This window comes from Osmerus mordax, chromosome 3, assembly GCF_038355195.1.
Source record: "Osmerus mordax isolate fOsmMor3 chromosome 3, fOsmMor3.pri, whole genome shotgun sequence".
Classification (NCBI taxonomy): Eukaryota; Metazoa; Chordata; class Actinopteri; order Osmeriformes; family Osmeridae; genus Osmerus; species Osmerus mordax.
The window spans coordinates 14,502,544-14,528,885 of record NC_090052.1 but is presented as its reverse complement, the minus strand read 5'-3'; the positions used below and the strand labels follow the sequence as shown (position 1 = coordinate 14,528,885).

The 26,342-nt window shown below is 46.1% G+C and overlaps 1 protein-coding gene across 3 annotated transcripts; it reads left to right on the top strand.

Annotated features, from left to right (window-relative positions):
- The first annotated feature begins 367 nt into the window (after positions 1–367).
- Positions 368–25,888, top strand: lmtk2 (lemur tyrosine kinase 2). Of its 3 annotated transcripts, XR_010876415.1 has the most exons (15): positions 368–693; positions 7,824–7,954; positions 8,356–8,509; positions 10,142–10,218; positions 11,049–11,167; positions 11,665–11,752; positions 16,002–16,132; positions 18,536–18,620; positions 19,161–19,282; positions 20,124–20,273; positions 20,529–23,634; positions 23,772–23,904; positions 24,045–24,299; positions 24,472–24,568; positions 24,980–25,888. XR_010876415.1 is itself a non-coding variant. In XM_067233214.1 (14 exons), the coding sequence occupies exons 1-14, from the start codon at positions 594–596 to the stop codon at positions 24,498–24,500; spliced, it is 4,680 nt and encodes a 1,559-aa protein (XP_067089315.1). In that variant the 5' UTR covers positions 368–593; the 3' UTR covers positions 24,501–25,888. The 3 variants fall into 3 exon arrangements, 2 of the variants coding, with proteins under 2 accessions (XP_067089315.1, XP_067089316.1); XM_067233214.1 differs by having other exon boundaries at positions 24,472–25,888; XM_067233215.1 differs by having other exon boundaries at positions 24,045–24,303; positions 24,476–25,888.
- Positions 25,889–26,342: the final 454 nt, after the last annotated feature.

Below are 26,342 nucleotides of genomic sequence, written 5' to 3'. Positions count from 1 at the left end.
TAATATGCCTCCTTGCGTACAAACCGCACAATAAAACAATAACAGGAATAACAATTTTATGTGACCAGTTAGCTATAGTTCATGATTTGCTACGGTACATGTCTATCTTTAGTAAGGCCCACAGCATACGCACACGCCCCCATGCTGAAATGTGACGTAGGAACATGGCGCTTTGGAGGAAAGGTGTTGCCTGAGAGTTGATTCTAATTATTTTGAATTAATTTATGATTGAAATGCCGGTTGTATATATGTAAATATGATTGTTCACAAAGGGTAATGGAACCTTTTTGTATTTTTGGACAATGAACCGGCAATCTTGTAGGCACTGATAGCGTTGTTGCTACTGTACTTGTAGCTAGCTACCTAAGCCAGCCTGCTATTTAGCTAGCGACAAATAGCTAGCTAGCTAGCTGGAGGACATAGCAAAACAAGCAGGAAAATGTTGGTGTTGATGCGTGCGTTATATGCATCCCGTAGCTAGCTATGTATTAAACCTATGATAAATGAATGTAGCATTATATTTAATTTATTAGCATTTCGTTATACATCGAAGATTCTGATTAGTTTGTGTGTTAGCAAAGCTAGCAAAAAGGATGGAGAACCGTCATGGATTTGTTTTGTTGCTGACAACTGGAATCCTTCAGTCGGCAATATTGCTGTCCGAATGTGCCCCGCTTCCGTATTCTGACACAGGTAAATACGTCTTTGTTTACTCAGTTAACGTTGTAAACTGTCAATGTATGCGAACAACACAATTATTGTCAAGTTCAAAACATTCATGCCGAGCTAACTAACATTAAATAGCTAATGTGACAACTTGAAGTATTGCTAATCCAGCTCTACGGCTATCCAAGTAGCTAACCTAGCCAAGCGCAAGCACAAAACAGCTAGCAGTACTAGTTGACTAATGCTAGCTAGCTAACGCAGCAACTTTCGCTAGGAGCAGTAGCACTAGATAATATATACTTTAGATGTTTATTTGGTTAGTAAACGTTGCTAATTGTTAAATATTACAAACGTAGCAATGTATAAGGGGTTGTAGAGGCTGTCCTTGTTACCAGCTGCCCGATACACTTTCTAGTGACCATTACAGCCTAGTATGTTTTTCCTAATTGAACAACACGACAGCCTGACGTTGATGGACTGACCCTACAAGTGGTCCGTGCGACAGGTTAGGCCTAGGGAAATATTAGAATGAGGCAGTAACATATGATTTAGTGTTGGTTAACTTAAGTTTTTGGTTCGTTGTTGAAGGATATTCCCCCCCCCCCCCCCCCCCCCCCCAAATTGTCATAGGCCTATTTGCTGTTTTGCTGATGCCTTCTTCTGTGGGTCCTATTTGATTAACCAGTCTCTAAAACCCCCTTGCTTCTTGAATGAGTAGCAGAAGCATCATAAATGTAAATATGTCAACAGTCAGAAGAGAATGGAAGAGGTGAGCAACCACAGACAGAACAGCACATGAATGGCCTCTTTCTGAGAACTTTGGTTACAGATTTGCTTGTAAGCACTGTTCTCAATGACAGTGGTAGAAGCAAAGCTAAAGCTTAGTTAAGCTCTTATGGTTAATGAATTGGGATAGATATGTTCGAAAGTGGAGGTCAGTAAATATGTAACCATCACCCATGTTCCATTCTTATCAGTATCTGTCAATATTTAACAGTGCATTCATGTTTGTGTAGTTTTATTACACTTTATAGGCTACAGCTTACAGTAAATGATGGAGCAGCACTGGATCAGTCCCTTAAAGTCTTGTATTTCCACTTAACATTTAAAGCGGGTTTAACCCATGTCAGATACAAAATCTGTAGCACAAGTCATTACACAGTAAAAAATAAGTAACAAAAAGACAGGTTAATCAAGTATATTAGGGTTGTTGTGGTTTGACATTAAAACTATTCACACCAGCGCACTCATGTTTTGGGGTGTGAAATGGTTTCAGGGAAATCAATACTATACTAGTTCAATGTCTCTCACTTGAAGCCATGGTCTGCAGTGGTCAGTTTAACTTGCTGTGTTTATTAGCTGAGCATGTTAAGAGCCAGGCTGCGTGTCCTGCAGCAAAGTCCTATTTTGCTGGCCACGGCCTTCCACACCACTGAATGCTGATTTACTGACCGTCACTATAGCTGCGTTTCCTTAGCATGTCCTGCAACTTGTACTCCCCAGAACTATTGACTATATGAATTTTCATCATTTTGGCTCTGTATACCACCACAATGGATTTGAAATGAAACAATCAAGATGTGCTTTAAGTGCAGACTTTCAGCTTTAATTTCAGGGTATTTACATCCAAATCAGGTGAACGGTGTAGGAATTACAACACATTTTATATGTGGCCCCCCCTTTTTTAAGGTAACAAAAATAATTGGACAAACTAACATAATCATAAATCTAATTGTCACTTTTAATACTTGGTTGCAAATCCTTTGCAGTCAATGACAGCCTGAAGTCTGGAACCCATAGACATCACCAGACGCTGGGTTTCGTCCCTGGTGATGCTCTGCCAGGCCTTTACTGCAACTGTCTTCAGTTCCTGCTTGTTCTTGGGGCATTTTCCCTTCAGTTTTGTCTTTAGCAAGTGAAATGCATGCTCAATTGGATTTAGGTCAGGTGATTGACTTGGCCATTGCAGAACATTCCACTTCTTTGCCTTAAAAAACTCTTTGGTTGCTTTCGCAGTATGCTTCGGGTCATTGTCCATCTGCACTGTGAAGCGCCGTCCTATGAGTTCTGAAGCATTTGGCTGAATCTGAGCAGATAATATTGCCCGAAACACTTCAGAATTCATCCTACTGCTTTTGTCAGCAGTCACATCATCGATAAATACAAGGGAACCAGTTCCATTGGCAGCCATACATGCCCACGCCATAACACTACCTCCACCATGCTTCACTGATGAGGTGGTATGCTTTGGATCATGAGCAGTTCCTTCCCTTCTCCATACTCTTCTCTTCCAATCATTCTGGTACAATTTGATCTTGGTCTCATCTGTATTTACTCTGGTGAAGTCTTCTCTTAATTGTTGACTTTGACACAGATACGCCTACCTCCTGGAGAGTGTTCTTGATCTGGCCAACTGATGTGTATATAAAGTTATATATATATCTATGCTGCCTACCCTGCCAAAATTCAAACGTATTTTTTTTAATTAAATCATTTTATTTAATACACTTGTATTTTTACTGTTTATTCTTGTGATTTCTATATGCAATGTGTGTGTTATTGCAATTCTTTAGACGTTCCGATGACGAATGTAGCAGTTACGCATAATCAAATACAAATTCTTTTTTAGATTAAGCAATGCTTTTACTGTCCGTTCACTGCGGACGTGAAAAACTCACTTGCACACTTCGATCCTGTATTATTCAACATGTACAGTACCAGTCAAAAGTTTGGACACATTTCCCTATTTAAGTGCCTTTTACTGACATCAGCGCACATCACTGGTTGTGGGGTATGTGACTGGAAATACATCTAACATGCTAAGCATATAACGCATCTGGCGTGTGCTAAATGACAAAAAAGATCTGACACCATCACCCAGGTGTGCCAATCACTGGAACGAGACAAAAATAAATAAATCAACTCCCTACAGTGCTTAACCAGCCATTAGATAGACATACAAATAGGGCCAAATAAATTACTGACGCAATCGGAATTTACATGTCATCTTCAATGCGCCGTATTCACTCATAGAGGAACCTGGTTTGTTTTGCTTTTCCCTCCGTTGTACCGAACTCGTACCGAACCGTGATGTCTGAACCGCGGTATGAACCGAACCGTGACTTCAGTGTACCATTCCAACCCTTGAGGCTACTAGTGGGAACTGAGACAGGGCCACTCAACAAACCATTGTAATCTCCCTTTGCCTCCTGCTCCCTGCATGAACTCAAACCTAGCATCATCAGACACTTTTTTTGTACAGGCAGGGCATGTCCCCCAAAAATGGGTCAGACCTACCTCTCGCGTGAACAAAGATCTCTGAAATATGCAGCGGGAACAAAAGCTGGCGGCTCATGGCGTATTGGTCCTCTAAACCAGTTTAATAATTTGGTGAGCCTGCCAACTCATAATGTGAACCCATGACTCAGATGAGGCTAACAGAGGCAGAGTGGAGCTGCTACAGAGTCAGAGCAGCTTAGGCTGGGCTGGCTCTCCCTCACACGCAGACTGCCTCTCACCCTGCTAGATATTCACTGACTGGGACCTCCTTTGAAGCATGCTTGGTTTCACCGTAGCCTAAGGAGCTGCTGCTGTGGTAGTGACACACAAAAAGCCTGGCGAGAGGATTTAGTAAACAACAGTTTGAGTCCCAAATGGCTTAGTCACTCATTTGACCCTTGCACGCATAATGTCTTAAGACTGCTTTGCTGGTTAGGTTGTAACACAAAGGAAATAGCTGATGGAATAAGGATTGTGACACATTAAATGATGAATGCGTCATATTTTAGTTCATCCTTATCAATTTATTCTATTGAAAGTGGTCTCTTATCTCAATGCCTTTTATATTAGTCGTCACTAAGTGCTATCATTGTCAAAGAAAGGCTGGAAAACCCATCACATTTTCAGTAGTCAAGCATTTAATGTAGGCCTAGTCCAGTCTGTGTCAGGTCAGGCAATTTCATTTGAGCTTGGTAGGCAAAGAGCAGCCTGTTATGTCAGCAGCAAACATCAAACATGGATTTTCCCCCAACACCACCCCAGCTGTCTACTTAGTCCCCAGAAGGCTAACCCCATTACCGCAGGTGGAAGTCTATTGTGGAAGAAGGGTGGGGGGCGGGTTACGTTGTCCATCTGTACTTGGAACGGATCCAGATTTAGAACTTGTGTGAGACAGCAACACAGGCCCTAGCTTGGCCATGTAGCCTAGGCCTCTGAATCTTTAATCCCCTCGGCTCCTCATCAATATTTAACCGTCAGCCCTGCTTCCTTATGACCATCTTGAGCACAGCACCAGAAAAAGTGTCTTAAGTTATAGAAGAGAGTGCAAGATTTGTGAAATGGAACTTGAGTGGCGGACATCACCCTCATACCGATGTTGGAGTGCTTCAGCTCTTTTGCAGGACTCTGGTGGGGGACTAGGACTTTACAAGTGCTACAGCTTGTTTCGAAGGCCTGCGTGACCAGAGATGAAACAGGAGGCTGTGTTAACTGGTTTCCTCTACGGCAAACTCCATTACCCAAGTGCCTCACTTAACCCGATGGACGTGATACCAGCATGGCAACACCCACAGAGGTTTTAGGATGAGCCTAGGGCATGTTGTGCTCTAGTGATAAATGTTGATGTGTTGGACCTTTAACTCAAATATAGGCTAGCCATGTTATCACCAGGACTGTTGTCTCATGATAGTACATCTCTGCCAACAGATGATTCACCTGCTTGGTATTATAAGGCTAGTTAATGCAATACAAAATACGATGCTGTGAAGTCTGCTACTTGGTGGTCAAACTGGTGTTATAAGTCAGGAATGTGGGCTGGGTTGAGTAGGAAACAAGCGTCTATAAAAACCTTGTACGATTAAAATACCAGGTTGTTTTATTCCTAACTAAAATCCATTAATCATTTACCTCAATCATTTACCTCATACTTCCTGGGTTGTGACACAGGCATCGCATGGTGGGAGAATTAGTAACAATAAACAAACGTTTGTTTCCTGCTGTGCCTGGATTTGCCTCCAAGAAGCTGCAGTCTAGTATACTGGAACCAGGGTTTGCATGTTTTGTATTTGCGTGTGCGAATACAAAACAATACAAAACTATTCACATTGGTGCTGGTTACCATTGAAATCAAAGTTTGGGGCTTGAACCAATACACTGCCTATCCTCGATGGCCCAGACACTGTGGTGCATAAAGTAGCTTGACCACAATTTGTTAATTAAAAGTAATGACCATAGAGTTCCTTCTGCCACTTGTACTCGCTGTTAAATATTTTACTGTTGATTGTTTTTTCTACAGGTACTCTCTTGCACTGTTGTGGGGAGTTTCATGTTGTTCAATCGTAACTTGTTTAACTGCATGCTCTTATGGTTCTTCCCTTTGGCACTTATTTGGTTTTCCACCATGTATGTTTCATGTTTTGGCTGCTCGCAATGTTTGGGGCTATCTTGTTGTTATGATCAGTGACCTATGCTCTTTTGTAAAGCTCTCTCTTGGAAGTCGCTTTGGATAAAAGCGGCTGCTAAATGCATAAATGTAAATGTAAATGTAATGCCAGATTAGTGGTCAAGCCATGTGACTCTGTTGCATTGTGGGTGTGCCCCACATCAAAAGTGAGCTATGATGAGTTGCCTGACAAGCTGGATCATATATCTGAGGTTGCTTGATGGGCATGGCTGACTGGTGGGAGAGGCAGGCCAGGAGAACACATTGTTCTACAACATGGCAAACAAAAATGCCCTTTATTACAGCATCAAAAAGTTTTGTCATGTCTGGATAGTGTGTGGATTGTTGATGATATGTTGTGTCCACCACATCAGCTATGATAGACATACACATTAGAGGTGGGAATCTTTTGGTAACAAAAAAAATCTATTCTCATAAATTTGTGAATCAATCTGAATCGATAGCAGACTGAATCTCTATTCAAATGTGAATCGATTTTTCCCCCCAGCCGTAATACACATACACACACACTCACACTGATGACTCCATAGTGAGTCTTGTCATTAGGGGTGTAGCTACCACTGGACCTGGCCTAGATGACAATATTTCTTCCTTTTTAGAGCCACTATGGGGGCTTATTTTACTGTACACTCATTTCTTGTATGAGTTGCCGGTAAGAAAAATACCTATTATGTTGATTATTCACAAAGTGATAACCCTTCAAGTGCCTTCAGGCATCTTTGCTGTACCGAAGAGGCTGCCACAAAAAGGCTAGTAATTTCTAAGCAAAGTTCTTTCATGTCTGTAGCAACATCCTCCTTGTTTCACTTCCTTCAGTGATGTGAAAGAACTGGACAGGTGCCCTGGAAAGTCCCACTGGGCGGCCATGTTCCTACACAGGTCTGCTTTCACCTGTCCTGTGTTTTCTAGACAACAATCGAGAAAGACTCTAGGGGCCAAGGTAATGAAGCCTCCTCAAGATTGTTGTGTCCTTAGGGGGTATGTATCCAGGATAGCGTTGGTGGCACACACACGTGCACACACAGAGATGATCACACAAGTACACGCACACAACATACACACTGTGTACAAACATCACACACCTCCAAACACACTCTGCGACAGATGAAGACAGCAGACAGGCAGTAGCGATGTGATAGACCAGTGGTAGGAGTGCTGTCGGAGCCTGGCAGACTGTGGAGTGGGACGGGGGGTCGGTGATGATTGGGATGTGGTGAGAGTGAGTGGGTGGGGAGACGTCTGCTGTCAGCGCTGCCACCTGTTTCGCTGCCTCAGCACCCCCAGGTCTCCAGGCACTCCCTATCGTTGAGTTGGGACATATGGGTTTTTGGGAAAGGTGATGATGTGGTGAAAAATGGACCTGTCCTTCCCCCATCTTGTTTTGCCCCTGGCCCCTGCCAAAGTTCTGGATAGCTCTGTAAGTCCTTGGTGACATGATTTGATTCATGTTTATATCGAATAGGCCATATGTTGCTTACAATAGAACTATCTCGTATTTAGAAATATCCCCGGAAGGAAAGCCATTGGTGTTTTATCTCAGATCATCCAAACCTTGCTTGCAGTTTGTCAACTATAAGCTAGCATGACGCTGGTCCAGCTAGCTCTCAGAATCTCGCACTTGTGCTCCTTGAACTGCTCTGCTCTGCTTCAATGTAAATGTATGGGTGGAACTAACGTTGCTGTGTCCTTGTTCCAGGGGAGCCCGGTGGAGGGGCGTCCATCTCGTCACACATCGCAGTGGTGGTGTCGCTGGTGGCCCTCGTGGCCATGCTGGTGCTGTTAGTAAACTGCATGACCTGCTGCAAAGAACGTGAGATCAATTTCAAGGTGAGAGACTCACTGGCACCCAAAGTGTTGTACACACACGCACACACTCACACACCCTAAGTAAACTGAAACCGGTCAATATGGGATATGGATTCAAAGAATTCCGAGAATGAGGCAAAGCTTTGCTAATAGATGAGGCAAATATACTACAAAGCTATTGCAAAACCATATATATATAGTCAGCTTAAGTGATGGTAAAAGTTTTGTTTCAATCAAACTCTGTATGCTAGCTTAATCTTTTAGGTTTGTATCAATACAGGCTATTATTTCTTTGAGTGATACCAGATTTTGTAGTAATAATTGGCATGAACAGTAGCACTTCCTCTGAAAGTCACCTCGACCATAGCTCAGTGGTCCCACACCTGCATGACAATCGTTCCTTTGACAATGCCCGTTCATAGGAGTTTGAGGACAACTTTGACGATGAGGTGGACTTCACCCCCCCCGCCGAGGACACTCCTTCCATGCAGTCCCCGGCCGAGGTGTACACCCTGGCCGTCCCCCCAGTGGCCCTGCCCGGACCCCCCCACCTCCAGCCCCCTCCCCGCATCTCGGGTAAGACGTCTTGGCTTTTATTGGACACTTCACATGATGCCAGCCCCTTCCTGTTCGATACGATGGTGTCTGTCATAGAACCACTGTGCACTGACCTGACCGCACCACCTGATTACGGGACTTTTTAGAGTATATGGGGTTGATTGCCCCAGGCGTTACTGCGTCAGCTGTTACATGAATCACATCAGGTGAAATTTACTTTTATCTTTGGACCCTAACCCTCATGACAGCTTGTCCTCAGACCCCTTCACCCGCCTCCTCTTCCTCCACACTTTTTTTATAGTGTAATTGGAGCAAAATAACATGATAACAGAATGATCGGCGGTAGTGCAGTCTTTCGATCAGTCTCTCCTCACGCATCCATGTGAAACAATAAAATGTCACATGAGCGGCTGCGCTGGCGTCTAACTGGTACAATAAACCATCTAATACAACACTGTGATAAGACACACCTCAATTGTTCTTCAGGTCAACAATACACCTTAGTTTTTTGGACTGCTTTGTTTTGTTTCCCTATTTAAATCGAATTAAATCTTGCGTAGCGCCTGTATTCAGGATGGTTCCATATGCACACCAATGATTATATCATGTATGATTTATGGATCTTGAACCAAATACCTTGATATATCGTATTTAACTGCATATTATGTCAAGTTAAGCCCAGATTTATTAGCAGAACTATAACTAACCCCTATTGGCTTAGTCTGTCGAAGATTTGTTGTAAACTCGCCTGAGGGGTGTGACCTTTGATGTCACATGAGTCCTTTGACTGTTGGTCTGGTGATGCGGACAGACAGTGTAGTTTGTGTGGATCTGGCCCATATCTGCAGTCCTGTGTGCCTCACGCAAGACATTTCTAAGGAGATTTACTGACCCGTGACCAAATCTGCCCTGGCTAGCTCGTTATTGTAGCCTTGGAAGCAGACCAATCTGTGGGCTCATGTTTTATTTGCTCTGGCACATGGGTCCAGCCACTCTCCCATTCAAACAGATTTCCACCCTGCATGAATACAGTCGGTCCAGTCATAACCTTTTTTCCGATATGGGGCAGGTTTAATACGATGACTGTGCAGAAGAGCGCCGTAGAGACATTTTTGTAAACAACCAAGAGGCTGGTTTGTTGGTCTTGATTGGTTGTATCTATCCAATTTCTTCCAATTGCATCCAGAGGAATTTTGGTCCGCGCCCTTTGACTCATTGGAAATTGAAAATAAACTGAGAGGTTCTATACGAATACGCACTTGTGAATTGGACTGACGATGCAAGGCTAATGTTATGAGGTAGGGCACACACACAGTGCCTCTGCATGAGCAAAGGTTAGGTTGTCATGCTTGACTGTTTGGAATGCATAAAGGCATTTAATTGGCCTTAAACCCCTATTTGTTTAGTTGAAAAGTACATTTTTTCTCAACTGTTCTGAAGGTCTTGAGTCACTAGCCTACGCTTATAACACCCTCTGTTGGTAAGCTGCTTCTGACAGCAGGGGAACTGACAGTGAGACATGTGTGCCAGACCCTCCAGAGCTCACGAGGTTCGCATGCTCTCATTTAGGAAAAGGAGATGAGTGAGACCCTGAGAGACATTGTTAGATGCTAATTTGAACTCTGTGTTGTTGTTTTGGTTGGCACCCAGAGGGCTCAGCGGGATCGCAGTTGGCTCGACATAGTCTCAGCTACATCCAGGAGATTGGAAACGGTTGGTTTGGCAAGGTGAGTGTTATGTTGTGGAAAGGTACATGGTATACCCGGACAGCTCAGGACCTGCTGTTTGTTGTGTGTTGGGGTTCTGTGTGTTTGTACAAAACATTTGTAATAAATTACCCCCCCCACCCTTCTGCCCCCCCCCCACACACACACACACACACACACACGCGCATCTCATACGCTGTAGGTTATTGTCCGGGTTGCATTGATTACTTCTGAGCAGTTTTGAACATTATTATTGAGCAAACAGTGCCAGATTAGCCCCCTAATCCCTGAGACCACAGCCCCTAGACTGGGTGAGGCCTTGTTCTGTTGCCCTCTCCGTTTAATGTGCCTCGTAGTTTAGAGGAAACTAGGGGTGGGGTGGTGGGGAGGGGTGGCAGGCGCAGTAGTGTGCCAATCTGCTGTAGAGGGGGGGATGAAAGTCACACAGGAGTGAGGGGGAGGTCAGGAAGTGGAAGAAGGTTGAGGCGCAATGAGTGACGGGAGAGATAGATGAACACGATAGCAAGCGTGATAGGTCTGTTTGGATGATCATGTCACGCTCTGCTCCATTCATAATGACCCTATCTTGGGCAGGAGCCCGGGGCTGCTTGTGCCCAGTTACAGAAGCAACCCCCCCACCCCCTACAGGACACTCTACCTGAGGGGGGCATGAGCTTGTCCTCCCCCCAGCCCTCCACCTGACCTCTCCAGACTTTTTTCTTTTTTTCCCTTTTTCCCCTTGCCTGCAAGTCGGCTGCTTTCTGGCCAGGGTTATTTTTGCTTGGTCACTAAGTGAGGTTTTCCTGTGTAAGCCCCGTTCAAAAGTGTGTGTGTGTGTGTTTCTTGTGCAGGTCCTCCTCAGCGAGACATACACAGATCCGGGCGCGGCCCGCGTGGTTGTCAAGGAGCTAAAGGCAAACGCCAGCGCCAAGGAGCAGAATGACTTCCTACAGCAGGGAGACCCTTATAGGTAACAGCGGCCGGACACCAAAGGTTGAATTGAGGCCATGTTTCTACTGCAGACAAGAAGAAAACATTACACCTGAGGCAATATGTATGTTGTCGTATTGAAGAACCAGTGACTGAAGCACAAGACGTGGTCAGCTGCACCTTATTGCTTCCCCAAGGATAGCAGCGCCCTCTACCTTCCGCCAATCACACTGTAGCGCCCCGTTCGCTTTTTCCCGTCGAGTTCACTTCAAGTCTCAGCCTGTTTTACAACACTCTACTCAAGCTGTGCCTAGGTAGACTGTGCCTAGGTAGACTGTGCCTAGGTAGACTGTGCCTCGGTAGACTGTGCCTAGGTAGACTGTGCCTCGGTAGACTGTGCCTAGGTAGACTGTGCCTAGGTAGACTGTGCCTAGGTAGACTGTGCCTAGGTAGACTGTGCCTAGGTAGACTGTGCCTAGGTAGAATGTCAAGCCTTTGTCTGAGGTGTCCTGAACGCCTGTGTTTGTCTCTCCATAGAGTCCTGCAGCACCCCAACATCCTGCAGTGTCTGGGCCAGTGTGTGGAGGCCATCCCCTTCCTGCTTGTCTTTGAGTACTGCGAGATGGTTAGTAGGAATACACACACTCCCAACCACATCCATCCAACCGCTTACCGCCAACACCCGAGTCAGCAGCGTCAGTCCTCGTGGCAGCTTTTATCGAGTGTTAGATCAGTAAACTCCAGCCTCCTGACACAGCTGCTGTACTACTGGGCTTGGTGGGTTGTGAACGGTTCGCGGTCCAGTGAAGACCCAAGCCCGGCGTCCCCGAATCTCATGAGCGTCCAGGAAGCCGGCGTAATTGAACTTCGCCGTCATCCGCGTCGGTCAATGGGGGTCTTGTCGCGGCCGTTGATTTATCTGGTGTTTTTCTTGATCTATTCCTGGTTGCGTGGGCCGCTGGCCCCGCCAGTGAGCGGTCCTCTCGGGTTGCCAAGCCCAGTAAAGCAACAGGCTCTGCTTACACTCACTGTCACTCCACAGTCTTGCTGTGTTTGGGCTTTTTTATCACCCACGCCGGCAATCTGGACGACGCCATGGGACAGCTTGTTTGTGGTGTGTGTGTGTGTTTGTTTGTGTGTTTTTGTGTTTGCGGGGCCTGTGTTTTGTTATTCATTCGTGTATCGGCGGTAGGAAGCTTTGTAGAAAATAAAAGACCTGCCTGTTGATATGATTGGAGCCAAACGTCCTGTGTGTCTTTTAGGATAAGCCCGTTGCGCGTGCGTGCGTGCGTGTGTGTGTGTGCGCATGTGTTTTTTCTATGTCTCTCCATTCCCCCCTACTGGGTTTCTATTTCAGCTGAATCTGTTTCTGGGTGACAGGCTGTAAGGCAGGCATGTGGATGGCATGTTCGCATTCAGCCATGGCAGGCTCCTTTTTCAGTGCATCATCTTCTCCTGCCACACCAGCTCCAACATGTTTGTTTGTGTGTGTGTGTGCGTGCGTGTGTGTGTTCGTTTATTTGCGTGTTTTGGATTTTGGGAGAATTAAGAATATTACAATGAAATTAAATCAATTTGGGAGGGGGGGGATGTAGGTTTGGTGTTTAACATGATGTGTAGTGTTTGGTTAATGGCTGCGTGTGTGATATATTGTTTGGTATATGGGTGGCATGTTCGTGTTAGTGGGCCCACTTGTTTGTGTGTATGCGCGTATACATGCGAGCCCCGAGGTGACCCTCACCCAGATCCTCAGGCTGCAATAAAATATGAGGCATACAGAGCCAGGTGTGTGTAGGGGCTGGGTGGGGCAGAGGAGAACACGCTCAGCCCCGTACCCAGGACAGCCTTCCTGTCTCTGGCCCCTGCAGCACCACAACGCCTGCTTTCATTAGCAGAGAGCAGGAGACCGCTCATACGGACACCAACCCATACAGCTCTGCTGGTGCAGAAGCTGCTTCTGACCCCCAGTGGATGAACTCACCTGGACGGTTGTCAGTTGTGTCACCCAGTTTTTCCTCTAGGGGGCATCCTCGGCGGGTGCCCTGTTGTTGTGGTGGGTCAGGGCCAGCAGGAGATAGAGATGAGTCTGGGTTAATGACTTAACACCAGCGTTAAGAGACTCCCAGCTGTTTAACGGATGGTGAGAGTCGAGGGTCTAAATAAATAAGCAGGTCATTCTGGCGGAGAGGCTGTTTAACTTGTTACGGTACGGAAATGACATCCTGTAGTGCTAATTGTCGCGCCTGTCTTTTTGAAGAACGCCCAGTAGACTAACACTACAGTTTCTCCAGTGTCACTGGTTTGTCAGAATAGATTAGGGAATATATCGTTTTTTTACAGTCTTTATATAGTATGGCTTCACTAGTTGGCATGTCTTTGAATTGAGGCGTCAACAATAAAAGTTTTCCGCTGCCTCTTGGATAATGAGGGAAGGGCCTCGCAGGACATCAGTGTGGAAGTTTTATTTGCGTGTGTGCAAAATATGCGTGTGGAACCCAAGACTGTTATGAGGGCCCATTCATCAACACCGTCAGTGCACGACACATTCTTTACGTATGTCCGAGGACACTACTTCCACACCCACATTTGACCCTAAATCCCTGTTTTCAGCACGCACTACGTCACTCTATGCAGTTTCTGACAGTTCAGTGATTGATGGTCGTACACCCTCCCTGTATCAGCTGTAACCCCCAGTAACCCTGAGTCGTTGCATTTCTGGGCCACAGAATCCTGGCAACCAGATCAGTGGTGCAGAACGCCAGTTGCCGTGAAAGTGAGTGACGGCCTCGTCTGTGAGGGCCTGCTCAGCCTGGGGATCGCCTGCAAGACATGGCCCCGGGGCGTGTTGTCGAGCAGCCCCAGGGGACATGCTTGTACCCACCACCCCCATGAGGTGTCGTGTTTGCTCCGGCTCTTCCTGGAAATCTCTGAGCAGCTTCTCGCCTACCCACTTGGATAAGCAGTGGGTTTAAACGGTGATTTGGTTCAGTTAAGTCACGAAGGCTGGGGCCGTTTAACTGACGCTTTTATTCATTCGGATGCAATCGAGGCTGTGCCGCAGGTCCCTCTGTTTGTGGAATGTGGGGTGTAGAGCGCGTGCCGGCCTCCTCTGTGTCTAAACACCCGTGGAGACAATGGGAAGGACGATTATCAGGAAGGGAGAGAGAGAACAAGTGCAGAGCACGCAGGCCCCAGTCAGCCCATTTTCCACAGAGGGACGACAGATTGTTTTGTTTTCACATTGACAGTGTGTTCACAGCACTTTTGGTGTGTCCTCACTTATAAGCCCTTGTCAGCTGGGGCACTTTGTCCAGAGAATTGCCTCGCTACCATTGTTTAAGACCTGCGCTTCAACCCCTGGGTCTCCATTAACGTATTGTCTTTCACACCCTGCCACTCACCTTTGTAAAGGAGTAGAGCCAGACATTTAGGCCTATCTCGTTTTAAAATTAGAGTCCCTGCCAGAGACGGGACCATCTTGCAAGTGTTTTCGGCAATGCGCTCATTGCGGGGGCTCTGTACAGAATGACGTCCGTTGCTAGGCTCACATTATCAATAAACGTAGGTAGGTGGTTTTGTGGGAATCCTCCCTGTTCTGCGTACTGTTGTGTGTTGGGCGAAGCAACAGAGACAGGCTGGAAACAAGCTACGGTTACGTAACTGACTGGTCTAAGCTTCGTGTCGCCCCCTAGCTCGGAGGGAGAGCGAGCCTGCTGTGAACGCACAGGCAATCCCCAAGCGCCATGACCCTGAGTCATGCTGGTTGACAATTTTACCGAAGGCTATCTCCTATATTTTACAAGGCGGTCGAGCGGGTGGGTTTTTTAACCGGTGCATTCCACAAGGAGCTGTCTGCTCCAAGGTGACACGGGAGCCCTGAAAGATCGCCCACTGTGGCAAACACAATCCCCACAGTCCCCATTCCTCGCTCAGGCCAGCCATTGGCTCGGTGAGAACGGTTCTGCTAGGTTGGCGGCAAGCTGAGCAGCCAGTTAGCTATGGAGATACTTACACGGAATGGGGGGGGCGGGGCTTTGTGCCATCAGAGACGGACGGGGGTGCATTCCAGCGTCCGCCATCTGTGAATTTCTGTCACCGTTGGCGGTTTGCGAATTGTCAAGTGTGATGCGGTCTGTATTTGTGGAGTGTGTCCTCTATGCGGGAGGAGTCTGGTCTTTCAATGTGAAATATTGTGGTTGGGACTGAGCTGCTGCTGCAGGTTCACAGGTTTTACAAACCTCTCCTGAAGTGCAGATGTCCCTAGATTCTGTTCATATCCTCCCCCTCAAATCTTCCCCAATTTGATTTGCATAGCCCTTTTTACAAGCAGTGTCACAGAGGGCTTAACATGCTGTATGCCCACAGAACTACACCTAAACACAACCTAAAACCCTCAAAAAAGACAATGAAAAGCTCCCAGAAAAATACAAATAAACACCTTTTTCAAACCTGAGGTTTGGAGCATGGGTCTAATAACCTGATTCTGAATAACCTGGGCTCTACACTACAGCCCTAATCTTGGGTGGGCTACACACTACAGCCCCAACCTGGGCTGGGCTACACCTCATTTTTACATGTCTGGGACACAGTGGAGGTCAGACAGACCATGGCCATATTTGGAGCACTGTCCTCCATTCACAGTACACATTTCCAGGGATAGAGGTGGCTGGTTGTGGTGTCAGTCTACTGCCCCTTGGTGGAGGAGTCTAGATAATGCACATCCGTTGGCGCCAGCTTTGGTGTCAAGAACTATTTTTGCATTCCATGATGATGTTTTAAGATCATTTACATAGAAAAGTTCGAAGAAATCTATTTAGAAAGAGTATTTATCTAATGCCAAATGCTAATTGTGTGTGTGTTTTCCTCCATTGCAGGGAGATCTGCGAAGCTACATGTCTCAGCAGGATTGGATGTTCAGAAATGCTGAGCTGCTCCAGGTCCAGAAGATGGCCTGTGAAATAGCTGCCGGTGTCACTCACCTTCACAAACACAACTTCCTGCACAGGTAAGCACTCCTCAGCCCCCTCTGTTTGCGTCAGCGGACGGATGCTCCGTCCCAGGGTGGATTTAAGGTCGTACACTGTCAGAGCAGAGTAGCACGGCTAAAACGGGCTTGGAAAACCACATTAGCCACATTCACTCTGGGGGCATCATCAGTGACAGTCAAAAACAGAGACCCCTGGTGTTACTTTTGCCTTTTACTCCACTGCTGACGAGAGAAATGTACGCCAAAAACGGCGCCCATTGCGCAAGCCCTCATTTGGTTTCTTTTTTTTTTCTTTTTTTTTTTTTACCAGTGTAAGGACAGAGCCACCAGACCTTGTTACAGGGGGTTGGGGGGTGACGGGCTCTAGGATAACATGCGGCGCTCAGCTCATCGACTGTTTTGCATGCTCAGAATAAGCTCAAAGAGCTCCAATTACTCAGCTCCCACGCATTGCCACGGTGTCAGCTGTCGGCTGCCAGAGGGATATGATGATTCTGCCCTTTGGGGGTAAAACGATAGCCTCTTATTGGGCGTTTTTCATCCATGTTACAACTCAAAAGAGGTCCTTCCTTATTCCCCCTATAGGGTTGTAATGACCGTCGTAAAAAATATACTAGGGCACTTTTCCTTTATGGTCGCAAAGATGATTTACTGTGGGGCTCCTGTGTTTGCCACACCTCCCAGTGATGGAGGGTTTCACACGGGACCGAGGCAGTGCCCCGATGCCCTCCCAGGCCAGGCTGCTGAGGACAGGATTGATAATCAGGGCTTGGGGTCAGAGACCAGCTAGTAACCGGTGGTTCCCAGTCGACGCAACCCTACGTAAGATGAAAAGCAGGGCGCTCTGAGAGACAGACCCCCTGTTCCATCCATGCCAATTCTTAATAGCCCAAAGAAGTGTGTAGACTAGCTTGAACCCGAGTCTCCAGCCTCTCGCCGTGTGTGCCGGATGGCTGCAGCACCAGCACACATTAGCCTTGTAGGGATAGGATCTTGGACCTGATTCTCCACGTTAACTGTACGCTCACTGCCTTGCCAAAGGCAGGGTACGGTACAGAAGAGTTTAAAATACCTCTCCATTTATCTTGCAGGGGTTTCAGTGGGCCTGACAGTAACTCTGTGGTTTGCAAACTAGACCACTAGTGTCAGCGATGTCCACGGATGATACGGGGGGCGGGTTAAAAGGGACACGCTCTTGAAAATAGTGTGCAGAGAATGTTGCAAGGCCAAGATGGGGAACCAGAGCCTCCTGCTCCATGAGTCTCCTGGTCTGAATATGCTACCATATGTGCCCAAACCCCCCCCCCCCCCGACGCCACCATTACGCCCTCTCCTGGCCACCCCTTGGCACTCCATCCTTGTGTAGAATAGTGGGAGTTTCGCCCCTTACATTATCCTGATGCTGTGTGAGCGATTGGGGAAAATGTTGTTGCTTGCGAGAGGAGCGGATAGGAGTGACTGATGCACCCTTACAGAGAGCCAGTTGGTTCATTGGTGTGCTGGTCCTGTTCATGTTGCTGTTACCATCAGCTTGACTGACCCAAAGGGGTTCTAAACCTCTTACAGAACCAATATGTAGCGTACTCTTTAGTTGCAGGCTGAATAAGCTGAATTCATAAAAGATGCTAAATATGCGATACAATGACGTTTCCACACAGAGGCAGTACAGAGCCAACCTCATCCCTTCTGTTTTCGTCTTTGCACAAGGTGGGGATTGGCAATTACTTGCAGAGTGGATGGCTAAAGTGTTTAGGCTGTACCAGTTTAGCACAGTTCATACGCTGCAACTTGATCTGTTTTGTTTTATTGAAACCTGTATACCAGGTGCCTTATATTTAATGGATGATGGGTAACAGGTTACAGGAAGAGTAGTTTTTCTTCTTTAACAACTGACCAGCATTACTTTGGAAACTTCTTGCGGCAGCATTTGCATTTTATTGTGACAATACATTGAGTTATTTTGGTTTTAAGCCGATATTTGAATTATTTGTGATAAACACTGGCGTTTTGGAGTGTAAAATGTTTTAATACAAAATAAAATGCCATCTTTGGCATGCAAGTCAATGTTTCCTCAATCTTCAAATTGATGAACGTAGGTTGCTTAAGAGGGATTCCTCTGATGTGTACTTTTATTGGTTGTAAGGTTGTGTATTCAACATTACTGTACGGTTGTACATACCTTGCTGTTGTCCTGTTGGTTGTCCTGGTAATCAGACATAACTAAATGTGCTTAGACTGAGCAATGTAGAATGGTTTGTTGGTCCTAGACTCAACAAAGTTCAAAACAGTGACAAAGCTTGTCAAATCCAGAGCACTTCAGAAAACAACCACTTGCTTGATTCTGGATACATACAATGTTGATCTAGCAGTGGTAAATGTATAGCTAATGACCTCCTTTTTACCCTTTGTTTTCTATTCCAGTGATCTGGCGCTGAGAAACTGCTATTTGACAGCTGACCTCACAGTCAAAGTAGGGGACTATGGCATTGGACCGTACAGATACAAGGTAAGCAGAAAGTTGTCAAGTTACTGTCCCTCAAATTCTCTCAGTGATGGAGAGAGTTTGTCCTTTTTTGGGGGGGCAAAGTATTTGCATGACAACATACTTGAGTGACATCGGTGTCAGCAGTGGGAAGATGCATGTTTCCCAGTGGGGGTTAACCTATGTACAGCTGCTGGTTGTTGAGCCCTTTGGCCATGGTCTTGATATTTTAGCGTGCACGGCAGATAGGAGAGCTGATGTGGCACCTTGGTCTGTTGAAAGGAAATTCCCAAAAATGATGTTAAGCTCTCAATCAGACTCTCTAGCTCGTGAGATGTCTTTTGGTGGCCAAACAAGTTGTAAATGTTTGCGACACGACGGGTGTTGATGGTTTGTCAGTGGCCATGCATTCTTGGGAAGTGACCAGCCGGTCCCTTTTTGGATTTCGGATGGCGATCATATGTGTGCCTACGTAGACCTCAGTGTGTTCTTGTTCGACCACGGTCAAGGTCTCACGTGTGCGCACACAAGCCTCAACTCAATACCCTTCTCATGTGGCCACAGGAGGATTACGTCATCACGGAAGACGATGTGTCTGCGCCCCTGCGCTGGTTGGCTCCAGAACTGGTGGGCGAGCGCCACGGGGGCGTCATCACCATGGAGCAGACCAAGCCTGGCAATGTGTGGTACGTTCGCTTATGGCACCCTGTTGATGGTTTTTTAGGAGAAGAGCTAATAAATTGGCATAGATTGCATTTCAAGTGTGGACACTGGAAGGTTCAAATCATTAGTACACAAAGTAATAACCTTTACAGTTACAGAATGAGCAAGACATTCTGAAGATATTGGTGTATTATCATAACAGATAACCCCCCCCCCTCCCCCCTCAACATTTTTAAAAATTATATATATATATACTATTTTCTTTCAACATATCAGACCACGACCCTGGAACATACAGCATTTTAGCTCTCTGACCAGCTCCCTACCTTGCTGTCCTTGAAGTTGGATGTAAAGGGACAAAGTGACTGAGACTAGACAAGCTAGCGTCTCATTGCTCTCTCCAGATCAGGGCCTCTGAACTTATGGTACTGGGCACGCGTCCAAATGTTTCCTTGTCGTAAATCATGTGCTTATGTAAAGAAGCTCAAGTTACCGTTAATACCAAATTCACCCCGAAATAAGGTTGTGGTAAGTTGTCAAGAGTATGTAAATGTAATCATTACAAACGTTCGTTTAAGAATATATTTTGTATGGAGACCATTAAGTTTAGGTATGGCACCCTCCCTGTAAGGACTTCTTAGGTCAACATGTACTGACAAATGGAAGGAGGAATATGTAAAAAAAAATATATATATAATTGCAGCACACTTTTATAAGGAGTATTATAAAGAAAATGGAATAAAGTAATTTTAAATGTATACATACCTCAAGAAAATGTTTAACATGATTATGAATGGAATTGAATATGATTACATTTTCTCAACATGCCATATAACCCTGGGTCTCGGGTTGTCGTGTGTGCAGGGCCTTGGGCGTGACTCTGTGGGAGCTGTTTGAGAATGCGGCCCAGCCCTACTCACACCTGTCTGACCGGGAGGTCCTGAACCATGTGATCAGGGAGCAGCAGATCAAACTGTTCAAGCCACAACTGGAGCTGCCCTACTCTGACAGATGGTGACTTAACTCAGTCTGAATAAAATGTTTACATTTTGTTTATTGCGTTAAATTGTATTCGTTTAGCAGACACTTTTATCCAATGATGTGAAAAATATTATATAAAAATAAAGCTGAAGTACAACTAAAGTCTGAATCTTGATACATTTCTATGCCACAGTTGAACCAAAGCTACAGTAAATATTACTTTGGTGTCAAATATTTCCTGAACAACATTCAGTTGTAACATGTTGTAATGCATTCTTCTCTATACAGGTATGAGGTGTTGCAGTTCTGCTGGTTGTCAACAGACAAGAGGGCCACTGCCGAGGAAGTCCACCGGCTGCTTACCTACCTGCGCATGCAGGGCCAGAAGGATGTAGAGGATGACTTTGAGCAGCGCTGGGACTCCCTGAAGCCCAACCCCACAACCCGGCAGACCACAGTCAGCCACTCTTCCTACCCCATCCTGGAGCAGTTCTCTGACGACGCCTTGCGGCCGGAGATCGACGAAGTGCTCACCGTTACCGAGACCAGCCGGGGCCTTAGCTTCGAGTATGTCTGGGAAGCTGCTAAGCACGATCATTACGACAGCAGCCATGGCCGCTCCGCCATGGACACCACACTCAACTACCACAGCATGTTCTTCCCCGTCCCCAGTGAGGATATCCAGGCACATTTTCCTGACCCTGCGGGCAGGACAGGGGGCACCGAGACAGGGCACACCCCCTCGGGGATCCCTGGGATTCTTCCCGTAATTGACGCTCAAAAGCCCTCCAATGGAAATGAGTATTACATCCAGTTAGAGGAGCAAGGCGAGAGCAACGTTGAGGGGAATGACAACACGACGTCGGACACAATTTCGGACAGACAACAGTTTGTTGTTCTCCAGAATGTCCGCCTGGATGAGTCGAGCACGGATGCAGATTTTTTCAACCGCAGCATTGACTCCAAGGACTCGTTCTTACAGGACAGCCACATTTGGTCCTCCAGTGATCACGAGAGTCCCTACCACCCCAACATCTTCAGCGAGAGCGACTCCAGACAGGAAATTTCACAATCCTGGGACAAGGATTTCATGGAACTGCCAGAGCTTAATGGGAATGAGCAGGAAGCAACTTCAGAAGGCGTGTCCCAGTGGGAGAACAAAAGCTTTGGAGATTCTTTTTTAGGGGAACGTTCAGAAGCCAGTTATCCACAAGATTCCCTGGAGGAGGACTCCCAGAATGTGATGAAGCTTCTGAACACAGAGAAATTAGCTGACAACTTCCTGTTCCTCAAAGAGAATAGTCTAATGAAGGACAGCTCTGGTTCTTCAGGGAGAAGCATGAGTGTGCAACCAGACTTCCTTCAACCTGGCCTAGTCCACGATCCAGAGAACAGCTTCAAAATGAGTTCCTGGGATAACCTTGTAATCTTAGATGGCTTGAACATAACAGAGAGCCACTTAAAATCAACAGAGAGTCCCATAACTCCAAAAGAGGAACTTTTTGATTTGATCAGTCCCAGTCTGGGGGATGTCCCTCACTCTTTGGTAGAAAATGAAACACTGGTGCCTTTGAATACACTGGCTTCAGAAGAAATTGTTAGCACACAGCTGCCAGTTAGACACAGCTCTTCTAGCAATGACTTTGGTCTGCTTAATTCATCTGATATGGGGGATGATTCTGCAGTGGACTGGACCTCAGAGAAGGCTGAGGTCCCTTTTAATCCGTACAGTACTTACCAGTCTGAAAGTGCCACGGTCAACCTTATGTGCACAGATGCCAAAAAGCCCAGCCTTGAAGATCGCCTTGGACCATTAGACGGTAGCGTTCAGTCCATTGGATTCAAAGAACCAGCAGACTTTCAAGGCTCCACATCGCCCTCTGCTTATGGCAGTTTGGCTGTTGTTGAATATTCCCACAGTGAAGGCCTAACCAGCGACGACGTTCTTAGCGAACTGATTGACGACACAGAGGTAGAAATGGACACTGTCCTCTCTGACAATGAGGAACCGTTAAAGGATGATGGTGCACCTCCAGTAAGGTCCTCTCTCTTGGTGTCAGGCCCATCTATGGACCAGATCAGTCAGGACAGCCTATTGGAAGACAGTATCTCCACCACTCTTCCAACTGTAGAGAATTCAGCCAACACTCCAGATTCCCTGGACTCTTTTGATCTTCACAGGCTAGATGGACAGGTAGATCTGAACACCCCCATAGCACCTCACAAGCTCCAACCCCCATACAAAACTGCGGACAGTGGCTATGAAACAGAGAACCTAGAGTCTCCAGAGTGGAACTCCCAGCCCATTGTCAAAGAACACTCCATAGAAGAAAATGATGCGAGTATTCCAGAAGAGGAGAAAGAAGCAGCACCTGTGGTTTCTACTGCCCTGGTTCCCCCAGAAATCATAGTCTCTGAGGTGGAGAGTATTCCGGAAGTTCAGGATGAGGACAATAGCACTGATGCTCAGCAGCCCGAGCCTGTGGCCCTGGGTGATGAACCTTTCATGGGTGGCAGCTACAGGGACTCCGCCTACTTTTCCGACAACGAGTCTGAGCCTGAAAAGAAGTCTGAGGAGACCAATGGGGCAAGCTCTGCTGAAGTGTTTTGGTTGAGGAGTTCCCCTACTGATGTCAGTGGCGACACTGGAGGGCTATCGGCTTCACCTAAGGATCCTGAAGAAGGTCTTTTTGGGAACACTTTAGCGTCACCTCTAGAGTCTCTGGCACCTACAGAATCCCTGTTGGATGTTGGAGGGATAGATGTTAAGCCTCTTTCCCAGGGGGAGAGTGGTTTGCCTGAGCTTGTCCTTACCTCAGAGGAAGACGGGGAGAAGGCGGTGCCTGTGTCCATCGACAGCAATGAGGAAGAGACACACAGACTCGAGGTATTGCCAGATGTTGTGTCCTCGGCTCAGTCTGAGGTCAGCAAATCTTTCGACGATGTGACAACATCTGCCGCTGCTTCAGTAAAAGCCCTGCCTGAGAACATGGTTCACGCAAAGCTAACCAGGACGTACGCTAGCGATTGCCCTAAGCTTAAGGAGCCTGAGATGGAGGGGCTGTACCTGGGCAGGCGGGACGGCTCTGGCACAGACGGACAGGAGGACGGGATGGAGGCCGACGAGGAGGACGAGAACAGTGACGAGTCGGATGATGACATGCGGGCGTATCGGCTGCACAGCTCCAGCTCAGAGAGCGAGGACGACACTGTGCACCCGGTGCCTGTTATTGTGTCAGATGACAGCAGGGCGCGAAACTTGAAGAGCCTGTTGAAGCCCACAAGCCTGAACGTTGCTTTCGAACCCACTACGCCACCAGAGGCCCAAAGTGCACACATCGCCAAGAGAGCTGTGTCCTTCTTTGATGATGTCACGGTTTACCTCTTTGACCAGGTAAAGAATAGAATTAGAATTCTCAAGTTATCTTTTATTATAGTTGCTGAATTTGATTTTGGCAAGTGACCACTAATGGTTATGCTAGGGATACAAGATGTTTCAGTAACAAGTCAAAAAAAACTTTGTGTTTTTAGGAGACCCCCACCAAAGAGCTTGGAGACCACTCATCAGGCTCCAACAGTCAGGTGTCTGAGTTCAGCAGTCCTGTGCCCTCTGCCAGCTATCTGAACAGGTTTGCCAACTCTGAAAGCTCCACCGATGAAGAAGGTAAGCTTATACGTAACATATGAGCATCTTGGTTAATGCAACTTTACATTGTAGTTTGAAAAGTTACACCAAAGAAATATATATGTATATATATTTGACCTGAATATACCCTTACCTGGTTTTTGTCCTTCCCCTTTCAGGTGGAGGTTTTGAGTGGGATGATGACTTCTCCCCAGAGGCTTCCTTCCTCTCCAAGGCAGCTAAAGACCTGGCCCAAGCTAAGGTCATGCCCTCATCTGCTGCCTCACGTTACTTCTCCCCTCCCCCTGTGGGCCGCACTCCAGAACCCAGCTGGGCTACCTCCTCTTCCAACTATTCACGCTTCTCCATCTCCCCGGCCAGTATCGCTAACTTCTCCCTCACACACCTCACCGACTCGGACATCGAACAAGGAGGCAAGTAGTCCACACACACATTCATAAGTGGTCTCATTCATAACTTGAGTCGTACAAAGGAATGAAAATTTGGCATGGCTAGACTAAGTAGACAACTATGCTACACATGTAGCTGTATAACCTTTGATGTTAATTACCTTTAATTTACTGCTTCTTCTGTTTGGTACTTCAGGAAGCAGTGAAGATGGAGAGAAAGACTAGAGTCTACCGGACTGGACTGTTTCCTCTAACTCTGAAAGGGAACAGACCCAGAGACTGATGCGAGCCAAGTGAATTTAGGACAACCAAACAGACTCACTACATGATTGGTGGTTTGGATGCTTCTCAGGCAGAACATGCTCTTTCCTCACAGGGGTGGCCATGAAGAGGACTATACACAAACTGAGCTATAGGCTTTTTCCAGACAGTTATATCTCCAGTCCCACCCCTTAACTACTATTAGCAAATAAGACTGTCCAACCTCTGAGCCACATCAGCCATTGACATACATCAGTGTGTGGTATCCTAACAGTGCAATTCAACAGGAAAAACAAGATACCAATGGATCTAGCTTTTCCTTGTTCTCTTCAAAGACTTGTGAAGCTTATTCCATTATTAGTTTTTGTCCTTGGTTTTCACGCTCCTCGTTAGGAGATTTGGTGTCACCAAAAATACTTAAGTTATTTTTATTTTTTTTGAAGACCTGAACCATTGAACTGAAAAATGAGCTCAGCCAGCCTGTGTCTGCTGCCAAATATGAATAAGCTCTTTGTATTCGGCAGACTAAAAAGGTACGTGGATGTTGAAACACTGCTTTGTATTGTGCGTTTATTACGGTAGTTGCCTTTTTGGAACGTCGTCTTTGTGATTCTACGCCTCTCGTCAGGGCCATTGATGGTCTCCTCATTGGAGAGACATTGGAGTATGTACATTAAGCTTCTACAGAAGCTCTTGGATGGAAATGGGGGTGGAGTTAGAATCTTGAGAACCTCTTTGGCGTATCTTTCACTAACTCACACCGTATTGATACTGGAGACAACAGAGCGTTGATGCTATAGGAACCGTCTTTTGACACATACCTAGCCTTACCAGTATGATCAATCACCTTTTTGAAGGAAATTTATTTGAGCTCCATTTGTAATTTATTGGAATAGGAAATACTTTCGAAAGAGCCATGGTCTGAGTGATTGACATGGCTTTATATGATTCATATTTGTCCAAAAGGTTTGGTCTTGAGTGCCTATTGTACTGCAGACATAGTGTCTTTCCATCACCACTGAGACAGGACTCGGAAACACAAGCTTAGTCATTTATGTGTTTTATTCCAAGAGATGGTAATTAAAATAATTGTCAGAATGCGGTAATGTAAAATGATTGTTGAGGTGTTTGTAAAACAAATGTGCAATGTGAATGTCTTTGATCAGATGACGTTTTTCATAGGAGGAAGTAGGAAGTGGCAGTGTCTGCTCTGGTTCTCTGATGCTGTGCAGGGATTTCACCTGGGTCGGAACTCACTGTAACAATACCCCCTCTGCTGTAGTAGCAGTCTCACACAACCTTTACAGAGTTCACTTATTTACCTTTACTTGTGGGTTACTGTGTTGAACCAATTCTAAACTCTTTCTGATATTAAGGACAGAAATCATGATGGATTTAGTCTATTGTAACCCTCATATAACAGTTTTTTGCAGGCCATGCAATTGTGTTCTCTTGTGACTCCGTAGCAGTGGGTGGGGATTGTGTATCAAGATTCATTAATGTATATAAAGAATATTGAAATTGTTATATGCTTCAGGATTGAAGGTAGGAGCTTAATGGTATCCAAGTAATTCAAACACAGTTCTTCCAAACTCAGAGGTCGTCATTTGCAGGTGAAATTGTATAGCTCACATTTCTGTGACTTGTTAATAATTCCCCTAACATTTTGTCATTTGAACAGCAAGACTTTGTACATGTAGTGGATAGACACCCTATCCATCACATGCATTTGGCACTGTATATTTGACAGGTTTAACCTCTGTAAAAACCAGCAACTTGTGCTTCAGTCAAACTTGAACATTTTAT